Source organism: Lathyrus oleraceus, chromosome 3 (genome assembly GCF_024323335.1).
Source record: "Lathyrus oleraceus cultivar Zhongwan6 chromosome 3, CAAS_Psat_ZW6_1.0, whole genome shotgun sequence".
Taxonomy (NCBI): domain Eukaryota; kingdom Viridiplantae; phylum Streptophyta; class Magnoliopsida; order Fabales; family Fabaceae; genus Lathyrus; species Lathyrus oleraceus.
The window spans coordinates 520,113,340-520,132,092 of NC_066581.1; the positions used below are offsets into that span (position 1 = coordinate 520,113,340).

Genomic DNA, 18,753 nt, shown 5'->3' on the forward strand with positions numbered 1-18,753 from the left:
TTCATTCCGTAAGTCCGATTTAGATGTCGTTCGAAACATTGGAAAGATAACACGTAGAAATACATAGTAGTAGAGAGAGTTAGGATGATTAAACAATGATTATGTATGTACTGTTGTGGTATTATTGATGTTGTTATGAACCATTTAGTGAAACATTGAGTTTTTGTTATTGATAAATTGATGTGGTAAATTTTTAATATAATTGCAGGCTATTTGATTATTGTGTTTTGCTGACAATATGGGTTGTGATGTATGGTTTCGATATGAAACTATCATGTTATTTTTGTACAGGAAATTATGCGATTCGATGTGATAACCTATGTGTTGTTACAATTATTGTGAAATGGTGGATCATTTGAATTGTTTGTTCACTTGTGATTGTGATAATCCAGAAGGGTGGATTATGTTGTGCATGGTTGTAGTTGTGTGATCGATTATGGATCACGACATGAATAATGACAAGTGTGTCAGTTGCATTTTTTTCCATGCCATGCATTCATAAATTATTGAGTTGGTGGAGATAAGTTTAAGTTCGAAGAGGAACGTTAAACTTATCCAGAACTTCGAAGAGGGAGTTCGGGATTCCGAATGGGGAATCAGGTTTGTATGATGAACCATTGATAAATAATTGGTACCACATGCATTGGGTCAATTTATGGAGTCTCATTGCATTTTCATTATATCATTTGGTGTTTAACTGTGATGAGAATGTGGATTGTGAGTGATTATGGTGTATTGTGCATGAATACTAGCCTTAGCATGTTATACACCGATTAATTATATTAATTTATTTCTCACCCCCTTTTGTTTGTTGTGTATGTACTCCTTTGGAGTATAAAAAATTAGGTACCTGAGTAGTTAACGGTGCATAATATGTTGTTATCGATCGAGTCTTCTAGTAGAGTCGCTCTGATACATAACATCAGGGTTGTTTTATCTATGAGGTTGTTTTACCTATGTGTTTTTCATGTTATGCATCTTTAAATAATAAGGATTGTTGTTTTAAACTACTATTATTTGGATGTTTGGGTGAGGCTTTAGATGTCGAACAAAAATTATTTTTAGTTCCGCTGTAACAATGTGATTCATATGAGTTTAAGTAAACTTTTAAACTTCAGATTATATGGATGTGAAATCCTACTTGATTTAATTATTTATATTTTATTTATTTATTTGAATCGAGAAGTAGGGTGTTACACAGACACTGGGTGAAGCTCAAAGAAATAGTGTATTTGGCCCAAAGAGAAAGTATATCACATGGGGTGAATGATTGGTAGAAGATATTGAATGTAGGTAGTGAATAGTGAATAATGGAAATGAATGGAAGGATAGAGAGAAATAATTAAAGTCCTCTCCAAGAATTCGCATCCTCATCCCTACGTATTCTCCTCGTGTAATAAGAAAGTCAGAGCTCCGTAGTTCGTAGAACTAAGACATAAAGAACTAAAACATTTGGCAAAAGTGACGAAAGGTATAATTTGGAACGAAAAGATAAAGGTATTACTGGAATCTATAAAGAAATAAAATTTGAACCACGGAGTAAAGGTGGCATAAACCAATACATGGTATGGCCGAAGCATGAACCAACACATGGTGGGACCGAAAACAAAAGGAATAAATGTTTGGCATCAAGAAAAACATCTCCCGATTCAAAGTTGTGCATTAAGTATATCCTAAAAGGGTATATATGGAATCCCAAAGAAAAATGGTAATTGGTTTCAAAGAAACAGTATATCACTGAGATGAATGGTTATGGATAGACGATATGGATCACAAAAGATATGGATAGAGCCCTAAGGCAGAATAAATAATTAGTATGCTCGCCAAGGATTCGAATCCTTGTGCCTATGTATTCTCATCGTGCTATGAGAAATTCAGAGCTCCGTAGTTCGTGGAACTAATACGAAACAAAGAAAAGAGTTGTAAGCAACATGTATTATCAAGACAAACAAGAAGAGTTAGAAAGTAAGACTGAAGTGATGAGAAGTATAGCTTGGCACCAAAATACAATGGTATTGTATGAACCCATAAAGAAAAATAAAATTTGAACCAAAGAGGAAACAAGCATTAAGCCAGAAAGAAAATAATTAAATGTTTGACATCAAGATCAACAACTCTTGGTTCACAAGGTGGGCACTGGTTATTTTCCCTAAAAGGGTATGCATGGGATCCAAAGGGATATGGCATTTGGTCCAAGGAAAAGGTGTATCACTGTTGGGGAATAGGCAATCTGAAACCAAAAGATAATGGTATATTGAATCCATGAAGGAATAAACTATGAACTAAAAAGTAAATAGGCGTTAAGCTAGAAAACAAAGGAATTAAGTGTTTGACATCAAGACAAATATATCTTGTTTCACGAGGTGGGAACTGGTTATTTTCCCTAAAAGGGTGTACATGGAATCCAAAGGGAAAAGATATTTGGTTCCAAAGATTAGAAAATATAATACTGCTAAGGGATGATAATGATAGATGCACAAGACTTGGTATTCATTGGATTTGAATCACACTAAAGTCTATGAGTAAAGGTGAATACGATGAGAAACAACGTCATTGTTCCTGTACCCAAAGATATTAAGAATGAGGATAGGAATGCTCCACTTTCACCCCTTCTTTACTACTTAAGGCGCATGGCATGTGATACTCATCATAACTAGCAAGTTGCTAAAGAAGACTTTCCTTGCTACTCCTTATGACGAAGCGTTGCTTTGAAGAAGAAGGAGAAGATTTGACAATCATTTGATTCGAATTGCACTAAAGTCTATGAACAAAGGTGAATACCTTGAGAAACTGGGTCATTCGTCCCATATTCAAAGATACTCTAGACAAGTATATAAATTCTCCCTCTCATCATTCTTCATTACTTAAGGCTTATGGAGTGCAACCCTCATCATGATTAACAATTGTTGAAGGAGATTCTGATTGTTGATCCCGATGATACAATGTTGCTTGTGAAGAGATATTTGGCAATAGTTTGATTTCAATTGTGCTAAAGTCTATGAATAGAGGCCAATATGATAAGAATTTGGGTCATTCGACCCGCACCCAAAGATATTCAGAATGAGGATATGAATGACCCACTCTCATGGCACACAACTTGAGTCATAATTGAAAAGTGTTCATACCTTTGTTTTGCTTGAACAATAGTCCACTTTGTCTGTAATGTGAATGCCTCGTGCGGACTTTGAAGTCTTGAATTGTTGGTCTTGATGTCTTGAGCTCCTGAGGTCTAGTACAACGTGAACACAAGGGACTTGTCCTATCAAGTGATCAAGGATCTTTTGATCACTTGAACAAGCTTGGGGAGATGAGCACAGTGCAAAGGATTTGGTTGATTAAAGTAAACTTTGATCAACACAACCAATGGAAAAAAGTTCAGTTGAAATATATATAACCTAATGAATTAATCAATTAATTGTACTAATTGAATATACACAAGCCCTAAACTAAGGAAGCATGCATAACATGAGCTTTCTAAAACCTAGGGGGTAAAATGGTCATTATCCACAATTTGGTTAATATTGAATTAATTTCTAACAATTAAAATCTAATTATAATCAACTAATCCTAATTAATTCTAACTAAGTCTAATCATATAATGTGATAAAAATTAGGCTAATCAAAAATTAACCTACATCTAACATTGGATTATGCAAAAAAATATAGAAAAAAATTAGCAATTAAAAACTAAAATAAATATATAAATAGAAATGAGACAGGGGTGTGGATCATGTACGGAGGTACAATCAGCAAGTTTGGGCCTTAAGCCCAAAATCCAAACACGAGCCTCAGTAATGCGTCAGGGTCATGAATGAAACGCTTCTCCATTCGTGCTCTCTGATCCTCACCCTCTCATCTCACAAATTCAATCAAAACACAAACATAAAATTGAATCTGCTCGAGGTTAACTCATCAAGATCTTGAGTACATCAATCGTATTCATCACTCGCGTTCGAAATCGATCAAAAATGAATCACAATTAGCGCATCAAAGTGAATCGCGACATACAACGAATCAAGGATTGCAATTGAGTCAAGAACATGGAAGAAAGCTTACCGTATTTGAACTCTGGCGCGCTGATTCTCCGGATAATCAACATGTATTGAATCTTCTTGGCTCTGCTTCGCTTTAATCCACTTTTCTTCTTCTTCTGTTTTCCATTTCTGCTGCGTTGAATCGAGAGTGAGAGTTGAAGAACGAGAGTGAGGAGTTTCTGAGCTTGATTCTCTTTCTCTTCTTCTCTTCTTCTGTGATTTCCGCTTCTTCGTGAGAGAGAGAATCGTGTTTCTGAATTTTGCAGTGAAGTGAATTCTGAGTTCTGATCTCAATCGAGAAGAGTGATGAATAATTTAGAGTTTTTCGTTATTTTTCTGTTATGATGAATGAATCTGAGAGAAGATGAAATTGTTGAGTGATGGATTTTATAGAGATTTGATGTTCAAATTATGTTATGAAATGCAATCGAAATGCACATGTTAGTTACAAATGCCAAGTTCTGTTGGAGTTGAATGAGTTAGTTAGTTTGAGTTAGTTGCAAAATCTGAATTTAGCTTAGTAGGGTGATGATTATGTACGTGTTGGCTTGGTTAGCTTATTATGGAATCCATTTAACTGTTACACGAAAATGAAGGGAATGTTGGTTTTCTGACTTGTGTGAGTTGTGGGGTTTGTAGGGCAATGTGCATGGTCTGAAGTAGGGTCGTGGATTATTGTATCAGTTTGAAGGGTAATGATTCAAATTCTATGTGTTCACTTGCTTGGGATGTTTAGATGTGGAGACATGGAAATGCTTGTAGGTTCAGAGTTGGTAACAGTCATGTATTTGGCATGCATGTGTTGTATGGCAATTGAATTGAATTAGAATATTTGAATGGAAAGTGTTGAATGAATGTTATTGAATTGACATTGTAGGGCATGAAATTTGAATGGAAAGTTTATTGGATGATGTATGGAAATGGTTTTGTATTGATTTGTATGGAAAGTTATGAATGGAAAGATGTAATTGATTGTAAGAAATGTGTAATTGTTTGGATGGTTATGGAAATATTTGAATGTGTATTAAATGATATGTTATGGATTGTGAATTGAAATAAACACAGGTTTAGGTTCACCTGGATTTAAAAGTTAGTAGTAACATGAAATGAATTGGCTTGTTAAAAATGAAATGAACAAAATGGCATAGAGAATGGATCAAGACATGGACCATTGAGCATGAGCTTGAAAATGACTTTAGGGAAGATGTATGAAGACCGAATAGTAAATGGGCTAGTAGTGAAGATGTATGAATGGTATAGATAAAAAAGGCTAAATACTCTTTTTGGTTCTGTATCTTTACCCCGGAGTTCATTTTGGTTTCTCAACTTTAAAAAAGACCGGTTTCTTCCCTTATCTCTTCAAGTAGTGCCACATTAGTCCCTTATGTTTGGTTTATTAGTCAGATTTAAAAAAAGGGGGGCCACTTGACATACATTTGGTGTTTATGTTGATTAAACATTATAATAAAGCTATAATGAAAAGGGAATATCACATTTCACCAGGAAAACAAAAACCCTAGCAGAGAAGGGAATAAGAGAGAAAACAAAATCAAAATTAAAGATGAAGCATACAAGTTGAAATCCTGGGTGAAGTCAAACAAGAGAAGAAAACACGCCTTTGAAGACACCATTGTTGACAACAGTTAGTAATTTGTTTTAGGATTTTGTCTTCTAACTGTTAGCTGCTTTAGTTTTTAGGATTTTATCATTTTGAAATGTTATATGTATTAGATGTTAGGATTATATGCATTCAATTGTTAAATGTTTAGGTATTCGTATGCTAGGGTTTATCATTTAATTTTTTAGGAGTTAACATACTATACTGATATTAGCATCCATTATAATTTTGTATATGTTATAAAATAGGTAGAAATGAAAAAATATTTGCATTTGATAATTCATCTTGGTGGTGAATTCATAAATATTGATTTAATTGTGTATGAAGGGGGGAAGGCTCGAGATTTACAAATAGATGTTGACAAGTGGAGTTTTCTAAGTTAGTAGGTGTACTTAAGGAGTTAGGTTATATTGAATTAGATACAATATATTTCAAGGACCCCACAGTTGGGATGAATGTTCTGGTTGATGACAAAGATGAATTAGATATTGTTGATCTTTGTAATGTGCATTTAGGTATTGATATCGATATCCAACACCCCATGTCTTAGCTTGGGTATTATAAGGGTCCTATTGATGATGATGAAGAAGATGTAAATCAGGAAGACATTGTAAATCTTTAGGAACAAGATTTGATTGCTAAAATTTATGAACAAGTATTTAGGGGGAATTATGAGTTGAAAGATGGTAAGGTGAATGTTGATGAGGGGAAACATAGTAATGCGGATGCAGGTGATGTTAATGTTGGTGAAGGTCAACATGGTAATATGAATGTAGATGATGTTATTATTGGTGGGAGGCAACATGGTGATATGCATGATAAAGAGGTGCATAGGGGTGGTGAGGTGCATGATGAATTGAATGATGATGTAAGTAATGATGACAACGAGGATGACAACTTCAATTACGATATTACTTTAGAAATAACATATGATGATGACTCTGATGAGAATGATGATTTTAAGGAAGAGGAAATCAGGAATCTCATTTACTATGACCATGATCAAGATGGAATAAGCAAAAAACAGAAACAAGAGTGAGAAGAATACAAAGGAAAATCAAGCCTTGGCTGATGGTGATGTTTTTACCTAATATTAGAAAGAAACTAGAGAGAACTAACACACATACCAGCTTATAGCTTGTCAGGTGATTATCATGTATATTGATTCATGAGTACATGTTGTAGAATGCCATATATACTAATTCATAAGTACGTGTTATAGAATGTCATATATACTGAGTTATGAGTACATGTTGTAGGAAGCCAGCTAAACATATCTTTGAAGTCAGACACATTGGAAATCTTGTAGAAAAGTTTTCAATAAATTTGAGAGAATATGCATGCTCATGCATAAAATGGGAAATTACAGGTTTTCCTTGTGTGCATGCAATATCATCTATGAAAAGTAGGAATCTTAAGGTTGATGACTATATCCCTGAATATTACAAGAAAATAAGGTATATATCAGTCTACAATCCTATGATATATCCTGTAAATGGATCAAATTTATAGGTTGTGACAGAATATATAGATGTACAACCACAAAAGTATAGAAAAATGCACGAAAGACCAAAGAAGATGAGGAATCTTAAAGAATGAGATATTGATGGCTCTGATTGCCAAATGAGAAGAACATGCCTAACTGTCAAGTGCAGTGGGTGCAAGCAACAAGGTCATAGAAAACCTACTTGTAATATAACCTCAACTACTCATCCAAGTCAAACTAATAAACAAACTCAACAAAGTAAACCAAGTCAAGCTAATAGACAAACTCAACTAAGTCATGGCAATCAACAAACACAAGCTACTCCCACAACTTAGGGAATTCAAGTTTCTCAACCATCACAAACTAACCAATAAAGGGTAAAAAATGTGAGTGTTGGGAGGACATCAACATCAAGTGTAACCCCAGGACCTATAACCTGATTAAGTGCAACAAATGATGTGGTTGGCCTAACTACAAGGAAGAGTACTCAGAGGACCGCTTCTAACAAGAAGACCATTAAGAAAATTTAAGATTTTTCTGATGAATGTTTTATGTTGTATTTTGAACAGCGAGTCCATTTATGTTATGTTAGAACCTACATAGTTCTCTTTGTATGTCTATCTTAATGGTGGCGTAATGTTTGTTAGGACGGTAGAAAATATGTTTATGTATTCTGAAAAGTTATGTCTATTTATGACAAGTTATGCATTTATGGTATAACAAGTTGTGTTGAATTATGTAATTCTGGTATAACATAATATCTATTTAATATTTTTATTGTCTTTTTATGACAAGTAATGTTGAATTATGTTATTCTGGTATAAACAAAACAAATAAAACCATATCAAAACTTGTATGGACAAAATTAATCAAATCATTCAATTTTGTAAATTGGTATACACATAGTTAACATAATGGGTAATAATAACTTATACAGTTGAATTTAACAAAATGGTACCTAATAAACTGGTGTAGAGATAGTTAATATAACTTGTAATAACAACTGATACCATTTAATTTCCTTTGTTAACTATTCCGACCTATATTTTTTCTTCATCAAAAGTTGGTCATTCTCATCTTCCACTTCCTCATAGAACCAATGAAAAAAGCCACACCCAACTTGAGTAGATCCTTGTGTAAATCAAAAAATCAAAGAACAATGTTATACCAGAATTCGTTAACGATGAAGTTTTTTTAGAAATCTTACCTTAAAATGTGGACAACCCCAAAATTATTTTTCAAAATTGCTAACTATTGTTGCCCTGCGAAGAACAATTATGTATCCACAACGACAACTAGGTTTCCATCGTATATTGGAATTTGTGCATACCTTAGAATCAAAACTTTCAGAGCTCTTCTATTTCACAACAGATGAACAATGACCAAAACTCTAGCTTGCTAGAACTCGCGATTTTAAACAATGGCGATGGAAAGCAATGAAGGTTTTATCCTAATTCGATTTAGGGTTCGTTCTATTCTATATAAGTTTTCAGAATTACAAAGACAAAATGAAGAAGATGAAGAATGAAGAATGAATGTCAACTCAGCTGCAACGAGTATAAAAATAGACATTGTTTGAGACAATTTGACAAAAAGAATTATATGGTGTTGTTTGAATTGATAAGGGATAAAATTGGTCTTTTTTAAAGTTAAGGGACCAAGATGGACCCCGAGGTAAAGATATGAAACCAAAAAGGATCTTTAGCACACAAAAAAAATTCTACGAAAATATACTTTTTGACAAAATAAAAGTGTGTCTCAGCTGTATATAAATTTGATATATTTTAAATGCATCCGAAAATATAGTTTCAAATTCGTAGATATAGTTCTAGATTTACATAAGACGCTTCTTTATTATTCTTTAAATTACGATAAGTAATTCCCTACTATTTTAATCATTTAAAAGTTACACAATGGGTTTAGCCTTATTTATAGACCCAACAGAAAATGTGTGTTAGAGAAATACACTCTAAGTAACTGATATTTATAATTAACTAATTCATAATCTTATAATTAAGTAACATAAAGTATAAAAAGTAATAATTTATGTTGCAACAATATTCAAAGAGATTTGGATAAATCAACTATAATCCTAAAAGGTTCAAAGTAAGGTTCACAAAAAGAAAGAACATAAATATCAATTATCTGTATAAATCAAATGTGAAGATCTTTTATAATACTATTTGTTAAAAATATTATGATTGATAATTAAACATACAAAACATTTTTTTCAAATGTTTTATTGCAAAAAATTAATAATTAGTATCTAGAAAAAAATTAATCATGATAATAATTTCTAGAATGTACTATATATTAATTTATCTAAACATTATAATTATTTGAATATGTGAATGTAGGGACGGATCTATAAATTTAAAAACGAAGAGCCAACTTTTTATAACGTAAAATACGTAAAGTTAATTGTTACTTTTTTGTGTTAGATATAAAAATATAAGTACTTTAGACTTTTGTTGAGTATTATAGACGTCCAAGAATTGAATGAAATATTATTTTTATATCTAACTATTTAATATTAAAAAAATTGAATTAATTTTTGAGGACTAAAGAATTTTCTAAAAAATGAATTCAATTTTTATTAACAATAATTCTTTAATTGAAACTTTTTTCACCGTCCAATCCATTTTAATATAAATCACCAAATTCATCTACTTTTAATCATCCATTCGATAATATGTATAAATTTAATCTATACAATTTATTTTTATATTAAATAAACATTTTATCAACCTCCATTAATAATACACAAGAATTAAAAAGATGAAATCTGAAATTAATATTTTTGTATTTTTTGCTATAAAATGTTTGTCATGAGTTTCTTTTAAAATAAAATTACAAATTTTGACAACATGGGACCAACAAAAAGTTACCTTTATCCCAATTCAAATTTAAACTTTATACAAATAATAAAAATGAATCAAAACGGTCCATCCTTGATTTAATCCTTTTGTTTTATTATTAGAAAAAATAATTAATTCATGTACTAAATGATGAAATTTCAGTTTCATTTTTTAAAATATATATATAATTAAAGGTGTAAGAAAATTGTTATAACCGCCAAAAACAATAAAGAAAGTTTCTCTCTCTTGATTTATATATAACAAACGCGCTAGTGATGAAACAAACTCAACGCAACAAAAACCAGAAACAGTTACTTTTTTGAACCTTCGCCTTCATTTCAGATTCTCAATATCCTTCAAAAGCACCTCTCAGTATTCGTTTGTTACATTCTGTTCCTTTTTAATTTCTCTTCTATGAAACTGTGTTGTTATAAATAAGGTATGTCATTTTTTGAAAACTATTCTTCTGAGTTTTTATCGATTTTGATTGAGTTATAAATTAGGGTTTATTGATACCGATAGTGCTTTTTCTTGAACTGGTTTGGTTTTGGTAGGTTTGAATTTCCCTAAGGCGATTTTTTTTATCTCTGTGTTATGTGTATGTTATAGCATGATATTGATGATGCTGTATGGTTCTCAGTGTTTTGCATTCATATTTTTCACCATTCTTATATTAGATTTATGATGAAATTTACCAAATTTAGCTTTTTGAAATGCTTTAGGTTTGAAGTTGATGATTTTCTTTTTTATTGATTTCCATTCTTATAAACTTTTATGTTTGGAGAAAATGTGGTTGGAAACGTCTGTTTCATGTATATTTATTTGAATTTGAATTAGAGATTATAAAATAATTTACAAAACTATTCTGTTTTTGTAATCGACAAAGATTGTGAAATTTTGAATGGGCATTTGTTAATTGAAACTAACTTTCTTATGTTGTTTCAGGATTGTTTCTCTCCAATATTAGTGATTTCTTAAAAAGTAACAATGTCAGGTGTCGGTGAATTACGACGAAGACACTCTTCTGCAAACACAAGTTCTGTAAACAATGAAGAAAAAGTTATTCCTCGTTATCTTCGAGCTTCGAGCGGATCCTGTCACGATTTTTGCAAATATGGGAAGCAACTCGCACTTGAACCAAAGAAAATGAGTTTGATACCTAGAATAGCTGAAAGGACACAACTTCACCAAAGTTTAGAAAAGAACATCAGTGAAGAAGTAGTCGAAGTAACACCATATGTCAAGCGTAGAGCATCAACTGATTTTGAACCAACAAAGATACCATTGTCCAAATGCAGAGAATCAACTGATTCTAATGCCTTTGACACAATCAAGATAGTTAAAATCGAACCAGACCGACCAGTTCAACCTGACAATGAAGTCGTGGTGGTGAACAAGACTAAAACATCATTCGTCAAAGTGAAACAATCACCACTTCTTCCGAAATCCCATTTTTCCTCTACCCTCAAAACAAGGAGGCAAGAAATTTCATCAAGGTCTAAGATAGACATTACACCAAAACCAATTTACAAGAGGGTGAGAGCTTCATCAATGTCATCTTCCAAGAAGGAGGAACCAGTTCATCCAATACCAACTTCTTATTCGGCCAAAACTCCATCGAAATCAACTATCAAGAAGATGGGCAAAATAACTTCACCTTTGTTGCCTTCTTCCTCGTCCAAATCTTCGCGCAGAAGAGTTGTTGGTACTAATATGCATAAGAGCCTGAAAACCACGTCTCGTGTTAAGAATCAACCAAAGCCTAGAAAAGTTGAACATGAGCAACACTGCATTGAGGTTGAGGCTGAAGAAAAAACTCTGTATGTCATCGAGATAGAAAACAAAGACAATACGTTTCAATCGGATCAAAATGAAAACAGGGATATTGAACTTTCCCGCTCTCAATCATTTTCATCATCCAAGTTTTCATCAAAAGAAGAAGATCAAGAGGAATCTGAATATGCAGCAAGTGAATTCGAGGAGGATTCTTGTTTCGCAAGCAACAGAGAAGTAAATAAGGAAAGTTTGGAGACTTTGGACTTGAAAGTTGAGGAGAATGAGAAACCGCAAAAGGAAGAGATTGTGATTTGGGTTGAAACTCAAATTGAGGAAAGTGGAAAGAAGAAGCTTAAGTTCAAAAGAGGCAAAGTGTTGAGGGAGAATGATGCAGATTCTGATGAAAACGGTGATGGTGATGATATGACCGGTTGCGAGAAATTTGTTTTGAAACATCAAGATGTGAATGGGAAGAAATGTGAGCAAGGATTGTTGAATAATGTGATTGAGGAAGCAACAAGTAAACTGGTTGAAATTAAGAGGAGTAAGGTGAAAGCTTTGGTTGGTGCATTTGAGACTTTGATCTCTCTCAATGAGAAAAAGTCTTAAGCAAACACTAGTGTTTGTTTAGATTGTAGAAGAGTTTGACAAAATCATGTTACATTTACTTTGATTTTGATAAAAGTTACGGTTTGAAACTTTAACGAAATCAAAGTGTAACCGTGAATTTGTCAAACTCTGCTTATTTCAAAGTTAGAGTTGCCTTGTTATATGCTAAGGTTGAGTTAGAGTAAACATTAATCTTTGTTAACAATGTTATCATTCATCATAAACTGCATTGTTGAGTTTGAGTAAACATGAATGTGTTATATTTATGGATTATTATCTTTTGAATAAAACGGTGATTCTTATTGATTATCAAGATGTCAAATTATTCCAATAAATTAATGTTTGTTCATGGTTCAACCAAGTAAGTGTCACAATTAAAATAAGAATTAAGCTCAATACACTATATAACCTAGTTTAAATAGTTTAAATTTAAATTAATCCTACAAATTAATTAAAATGATGGTTAAATATCATTCAAATTATTTGGGATCTACCTAGTTATGGAATATTTTACTAAATCAATGGAAGATTTGAAAGTGTAGGCATGAAAAATTACAATAAATCTAGAAAAATGAATTCACCAACTAGAAAACTTCCATGGATTTATAGCATGTATTTTCGTTTGAGGACTCAGATTATGAGCTCAAAATAATTTCTCTTAAGGCATTTTTATTTATATTTGATTTGAATAATTTGTATATCCTTACTTCTAAAAATGATTATGTCCTTTCTTTCCTACTCAACAAAACAAAGGAGGAATCTAAAATATAAAACAACCGTTTTTCCTTTCTTTGATCCTAAAATATTTCAATTCAATTTATAGAATGGTGTAATAACCTATATAATATACATCTAAAAAATACATTATACGAAATATTAATTGGTATTGATATACAAGTGTCTAATGACATCATTATATACATGTCCATAACAAAAAAAATATATAAAGTATGACACATGACATGCAATAGTGCCTAAATAAAACACAATAATCCAAAAGTCTTTGAAACATCAACATACAACTTCTCTTACACTTAATCTGCAAATAAAACCTGAAAAACAACAATAATATTGGGGTGAGATAAAATATTTGTCATGAGTTTCTTTTAAAGTAAAATCAAACCGGTCCATCCTTAATTTAATCCTTTTGTCATATTGCTAAAAAAATAAAAATAAATCTAGTATATTAAATGATGAAATTTCAGTTTCATTTTAATAATTAATTTTTCGTGAGTCAAAGCTAAAGATTTTATATCTTTTAATCACCCGGTTACAAAATTAATTTTCAATTCATTATTTCAAAATTTGAAATTCAAACGCATATGAAAAGAAATTCAAAGTTCACAATTCATATCAATGATATTTAGAAAATATCTCCACCCCTTTTAGAGATTAATAATTAAATACTATAATAATTTTTTACATATATATTCAACTAAACCACATTATATAAGTATTTAAAAATTAATTTATAAAAATAACGTTTTAATATAATTTTATAATGGAATTGGATTCTCTCCAATTTTTTCTCTCATGCACTCTCTCTCACGTGTAATTATGTACCGTTGGATTAATAATAATTAAAAAAAATAAAAAATATATCATTTAAAGAAGAGATAGAAATATATATGTTTAATTTTCTTTAATTTTTTTATTTATAATTAAAGAATACAAAATACCATCAAAAAGACCACAACATTCATATAATTTGTTGTTGCATACGTTGTTTTTTTTCTCTTTATTTTAATATCTTTTATTAAATAAATAATTTTATTTGGTAATAATTAATATATATATATATATATATATATATAATATATATATATATATATATATATATATATATATATATATATATATATATATATATATATATATATATATATATATATATATATATATATATATATATATATATATATATATATATATATATATATATAATCAATTAATTAAAATAATCTTTATATTTAATAAAAATGAAAATAATAAAAATAAAAATAATTTATTTTAAAAACCATAGGATAAATGTATGTAAGTAAAAAATAATTAAATTAAATATTTTATAATATTGTAAAATTAAAATAATTATTATTATAAATCAGTTATAATTACCATACTTTATTGTTTAAACATTATTTTTTCTGAAAATGTGTGGCTAAGATAGATATTAAAGAGTATATTTTATATATGGGAAAACCAATTAGTTAATTTAACTTTTTTTCTATTTTTTAAATAAAAACAATTATAATTATAATATTATAAAAACTATATATAAATTGCATAGGTTAAAGAATAAAATTAATGTCTTTATTTCATATTGTCAACATAAAAATAAAACAAAAACTTATAATATATCAAATATTATTTTTCACACTTTAAATTTTTAGCGCTCTTTTATTTGAAAATGAGTTATTATAGAAATCATTTAAGCATACAACTCATAAAATGGATAAAAATGGGATACCATAATTTTTTATAGTATTAAAGATAGATTTTAATTTTTATTAAAATTTTAATTTTTATTAATAGCAAAGAAGATTATTATTTTGATCTTCTTTAATTAATTTTAAAATATTTTTCATTTAGCCACAGTTAGTGTAAGATGATTATGGTAGAATTAATACCACAAAAGTTAAAGAAAATTAACAGTTTCATTTTTAGATACATAATCATTTTTTATCTTAAATATTAGATTAATAAATAAAAATAAAAGACAATTAACATTGATACATATTTCTCTCTTCTTTAAATAACATTTGTTTTTCTTTGTTATCTTTTAATTGTTGAATTAATCTAACTATACATATTTGTACATTAGAGAAAAAATTGGAGAGAAAACCTATTAGTGCATAATTATTAGTGCATAATTATTAGTGCATAATTATTAAATTCTTTTTTCTAAACACGCCCAAAATAATAATGCATATAATATTTTAAATTAAAAAACCATTAATAAATTTCTTATATCAAATTTGAATGAGATCCCCTCAAAACATCTGCCAATTAACAAATAAAATTATATCCCCAAATGAATTTTAATACACTTTTTTTATAATTTCTTTGTAAATATACACAAATATAATCTTAAAAATTAATTTCTCCACACTAACATCATATTCCTTTCTACACAATCATTCATCAAATCACACTAATATTATTTTCTAAAACATCATCACAAAAATTATATTTATTAATTAAAGTTTTAATACATTTATTTTTTCTATGGATCAAACATCTATAATTTTATATATATATATATATATATATATATATATATATATACCGGCCAAAAACAATAACGAAAGTTTCTCTCTCTTGATTTGTATTATAATAAACGCGCTAGTGATGAAACAAACTCAACGAAAAAAACACCAGAAACAGTTACTTTTTTGAACCTTCGCCTTCATTTTAGATTCTCAATATCCTACAAAAGCATTGTTTCAGTGTTAGTTCGTTACATTTTGTTCCTTTTTAATCACTTTTCTGTGAAACTGTATTGTTATAAATAAGGTACGTGATTTTCGAAAACTATTATTTGAGTTTTGGTCGAGTTTGATTGAGTTTTGAATTAGGGTTTCAAAGTGTGTACGATTATTGAGATCGATAGTGCTTTTTCTTGAACTGGTTTGGTTTTGGTAGGTTTGAATTTCCCTATGGTTTGTGTACTTTTCTGATGCGTGATTGTGCTGAGGAATTAGTATAAGGTGATTTTTTATTTATATATGTGTATGTTATAGCATGATATTGATGATGCTGTATGGATCTCAGGTTTGTTTTGGATTCATATTTTCACCACTTTATTAACATTCTTATATTAGATTTATGATGAAAACTACCTCATTTAGTTTTTTGAAATGGTTTAGCTTTGAAGTTGATGATTTTCTTCTTTATGGATTTCCTTCTACGTAGCACCGTCTAGATTTTAAATTAGTTGCAGTCGCGTCGTGAATTATACTCTAAAATTTTATATTTGGAGAAAATGTGGCCGGTAACGTCGAAATAACTATATAGTTATGATCTCTGTAACACTGACACCTATAAATAGAAAATATATGTTTGTGTAAGTGTTTGTGTCCGAAATCAACACACTGACACTTGATTATTGCGTTTAAATTATTATCGATGTCTATGTTTTAAATGTCCGTGTTGTGTTTCCGGAGTCTTATAGGTTATGATACAATTGTGAGGTCTCAAAATCCTTTATTTGATATTGCTTAGTTTAAAATTATAGACATTTTAGATTTGTTTCTTCTATGTTATGCATATATTCAATCTTTTCAATTTTTTGATAATTGTATTTTATTTTCTGAGCGGTTCTAATTGCATTTATTGTTTCAGGTAAATGATTTGAATTTGAATTAGAGGTCATAACATCATTTACAAAACTATTATGTTTTTGTAACGGACAAAGATTATGAAATTTTGAATAAAAATAACATTTGTTAATTGAAACTAACTTTCTTATGATATTTTAGGATTGTTTCTCTCCAAAACCAATGATTTCTGAAAAATTAACAATGTCATGTGTCGGTGAATTACGACGAAGACACTCTTCTGCAAATACAAGTTCTAGAAACAACGAAGAAAAAGTTTTTCCTCGTTATCTTCGAGCTTCGAGCGGATCATGTCACGATTTTTGCAAATATGGGAAGCAACTTGCACTTGAACCAAAGAAAATGAGTTTGATACCTAGAATAGCTGAAAGGACACAACTTCACCGAAGTTTAGAAAAGAACATTGGTGAAGAAGTAGTCGAAGTAACACCAGATGTCAAGCGTAGAGCATCAACTGATTCTGAACCAACAAAGATGTCGTTGGTCAAACACAGAGAATCAACATATCCTAATGCCTCTGACACAATCAAGATAGCTAAAATTGAACCAGACCGGCCAATTCAACATGACAATGAAATTTCATGGTCTAAGATGGACATTACACCAAAACCAATTTCCAAGAGGGTGGGAGCTTCATCAATATCATCTTCCAAGAAGGAGGAACCTTTATCGAAATCAATCTTTCAAAAGGCAAAAGTTCGTCCAATATCAACTTCTTATTTGGCCAAAACTCCATCGAAATCAACTATCAAGAAGATGGGAAATATAGTTTCACATTTGTTGCCTTCTTCCTCGTCCGAATCTTCACGCAGAAGAGTTGTTGGTACTACTATGCACAAGGGCCTGAAAACCGCGTCCCGTGTTAAGAATCAACCAAAGCCTAGAAAAGTTGAACCTGAGGAACACTGCATTGAGGCTGAGGTTGAAGAAAAGACTTTGTATGTCATCGAGATAGAAAATGAAGATAATACGTTTCAATCGGATCAAAATGCAAACAAGGATATTGAACTTTCTCGCTCTCAATCATTTTCATCATCCAAGTTTTCATCACAAGAAGAAGATCAAGAGGAATCTGGATATGCAACAAGTGAATTCGAGGAGGATTCTTGTTTCGCAAGCAACGGAGAAGTAAACAAGGAAAGTTTGGAGACTTTGGACTTGAAATTTGAGGAGAATGAGAAACCGCAAAAGGACGAGACTGTGATTTGGGTTGAAACTCAAATTGAGGAAAGTGGAAAGAAGAAGCTTAAGTTCAAAAGAGGCAAAGTGTTGAGGGAGAATGATGCAGATTCTGACGAAAGCGATGATGATATGTCTGGTTGCGAGAAAGTTGTTTTGAAACATCAAGATGTGAAGGGGAAGAAAGGTGAGCAAGGATTGTTGAATAATGTGATTGAGGAAGCAGCAAGTAAAATGGTTGAAATTCAAATGAGTAAGGTGAAGGCTTTGGTTGGTGCATTTGAGAATTTGATCTTTCTCAATGAGAAAAGGCCCTAAGCAAGCACTAGTGCTTGTTTAGATTGTAGCAGAGTTTGATAAGATCACGCCACATTTCCTTTGATTTTGATAGAAGTTACGGTTTGAAACTTTAACAAAATCAAAGAGTAACTGTGAATTTGTCAAACTCGGTGTTATTTCGAAGTTAGAGTTCCCTTGTTATCTGTTAAGGTTGAGTTAGAGTAAACATGAATCTTTGTTAACAATGTTATCATTCATCATAAAATTGCATTGTTGAGTTTGAGTAAACATGAATCTGTTATGTTTATGGATTGTTATCTTTTGAATAAAATAGTGATTCTTGTCAATTATCAAGATGTCAAATTATTCAAATAAATGAATATTTGTTCATGGCTCAACTAATTAAGTGTCACAATTAAAATAAGAATTAAGCTCAATACACTATATAACTTTTTTAATTAGTTAAAATTTAAGTTATTTCTACAAATTAATTAAAATAATAGTTAAATATCATTCAAATTATTTGGGATCTACGTAGTTATGGAATATTTTACTAAATCAATGGAAGATTTTAAAG

General features: G+C 30.4%; 2 protein-coding genes and 1 long non-coding RNA gene across 3 annotated transcripts; all 3 read left to right on the forward strand.

The window, feature by feature from the left end:
- The first annotated feature begins 3,748 nt into the window (after nt 1–3,748).
- Nucleotides 3,749–5,790, forward strand: LOC127128607 (uncharacterized). Its single transcript, XR_007805978.1, has 2 exons — nt 3,749–4,099; nt 4,674–5,790. It is a non-coding gene; the product is annotated as an uncharacterized LOC127128607 (long non-coding RNA).
- A 4,490-nt stretch (nt 5,791–10,280) lies between these two features.
- LOC127130137 (uncharacterized) lies at nt 10,281–12,546 on the forward strand. The gene is made up of 2 exons (XM_051059201.1): nt 10,281–10,435; nt 10,942–12,546. The coding sequence occupies exon 2, from the start codon at nt 10,984–10,986 to the stop codon at nt 12,379–12,381; it is 1,398 nt and encodes a 465-aa protein (XP_050915158.1). The 5' UTR covers nt 10,281–10,435; nt 10,942–10,983; the 3' UTR covers nt 12,382–12,546.
- Nucleotides 12,547–16,901: 4,355 nt separating this feature from the next.
- LOC127131932 (uncharacterized) lies at nt 16,902–18,241 on the forward strand. The gene has a single exon (XM_051060814.1). It carries the CDS (start codon nt 16,902–16,904, stop codon nt 18,213–18,215), a length of 1,314 nt encoding a protein of 437 aa, XP_050916771.1. The 3' UTR covers nt 18,216–18,241.
- Nucleotides 18,242–18,753: the final 512 nt, after the last annotated feature.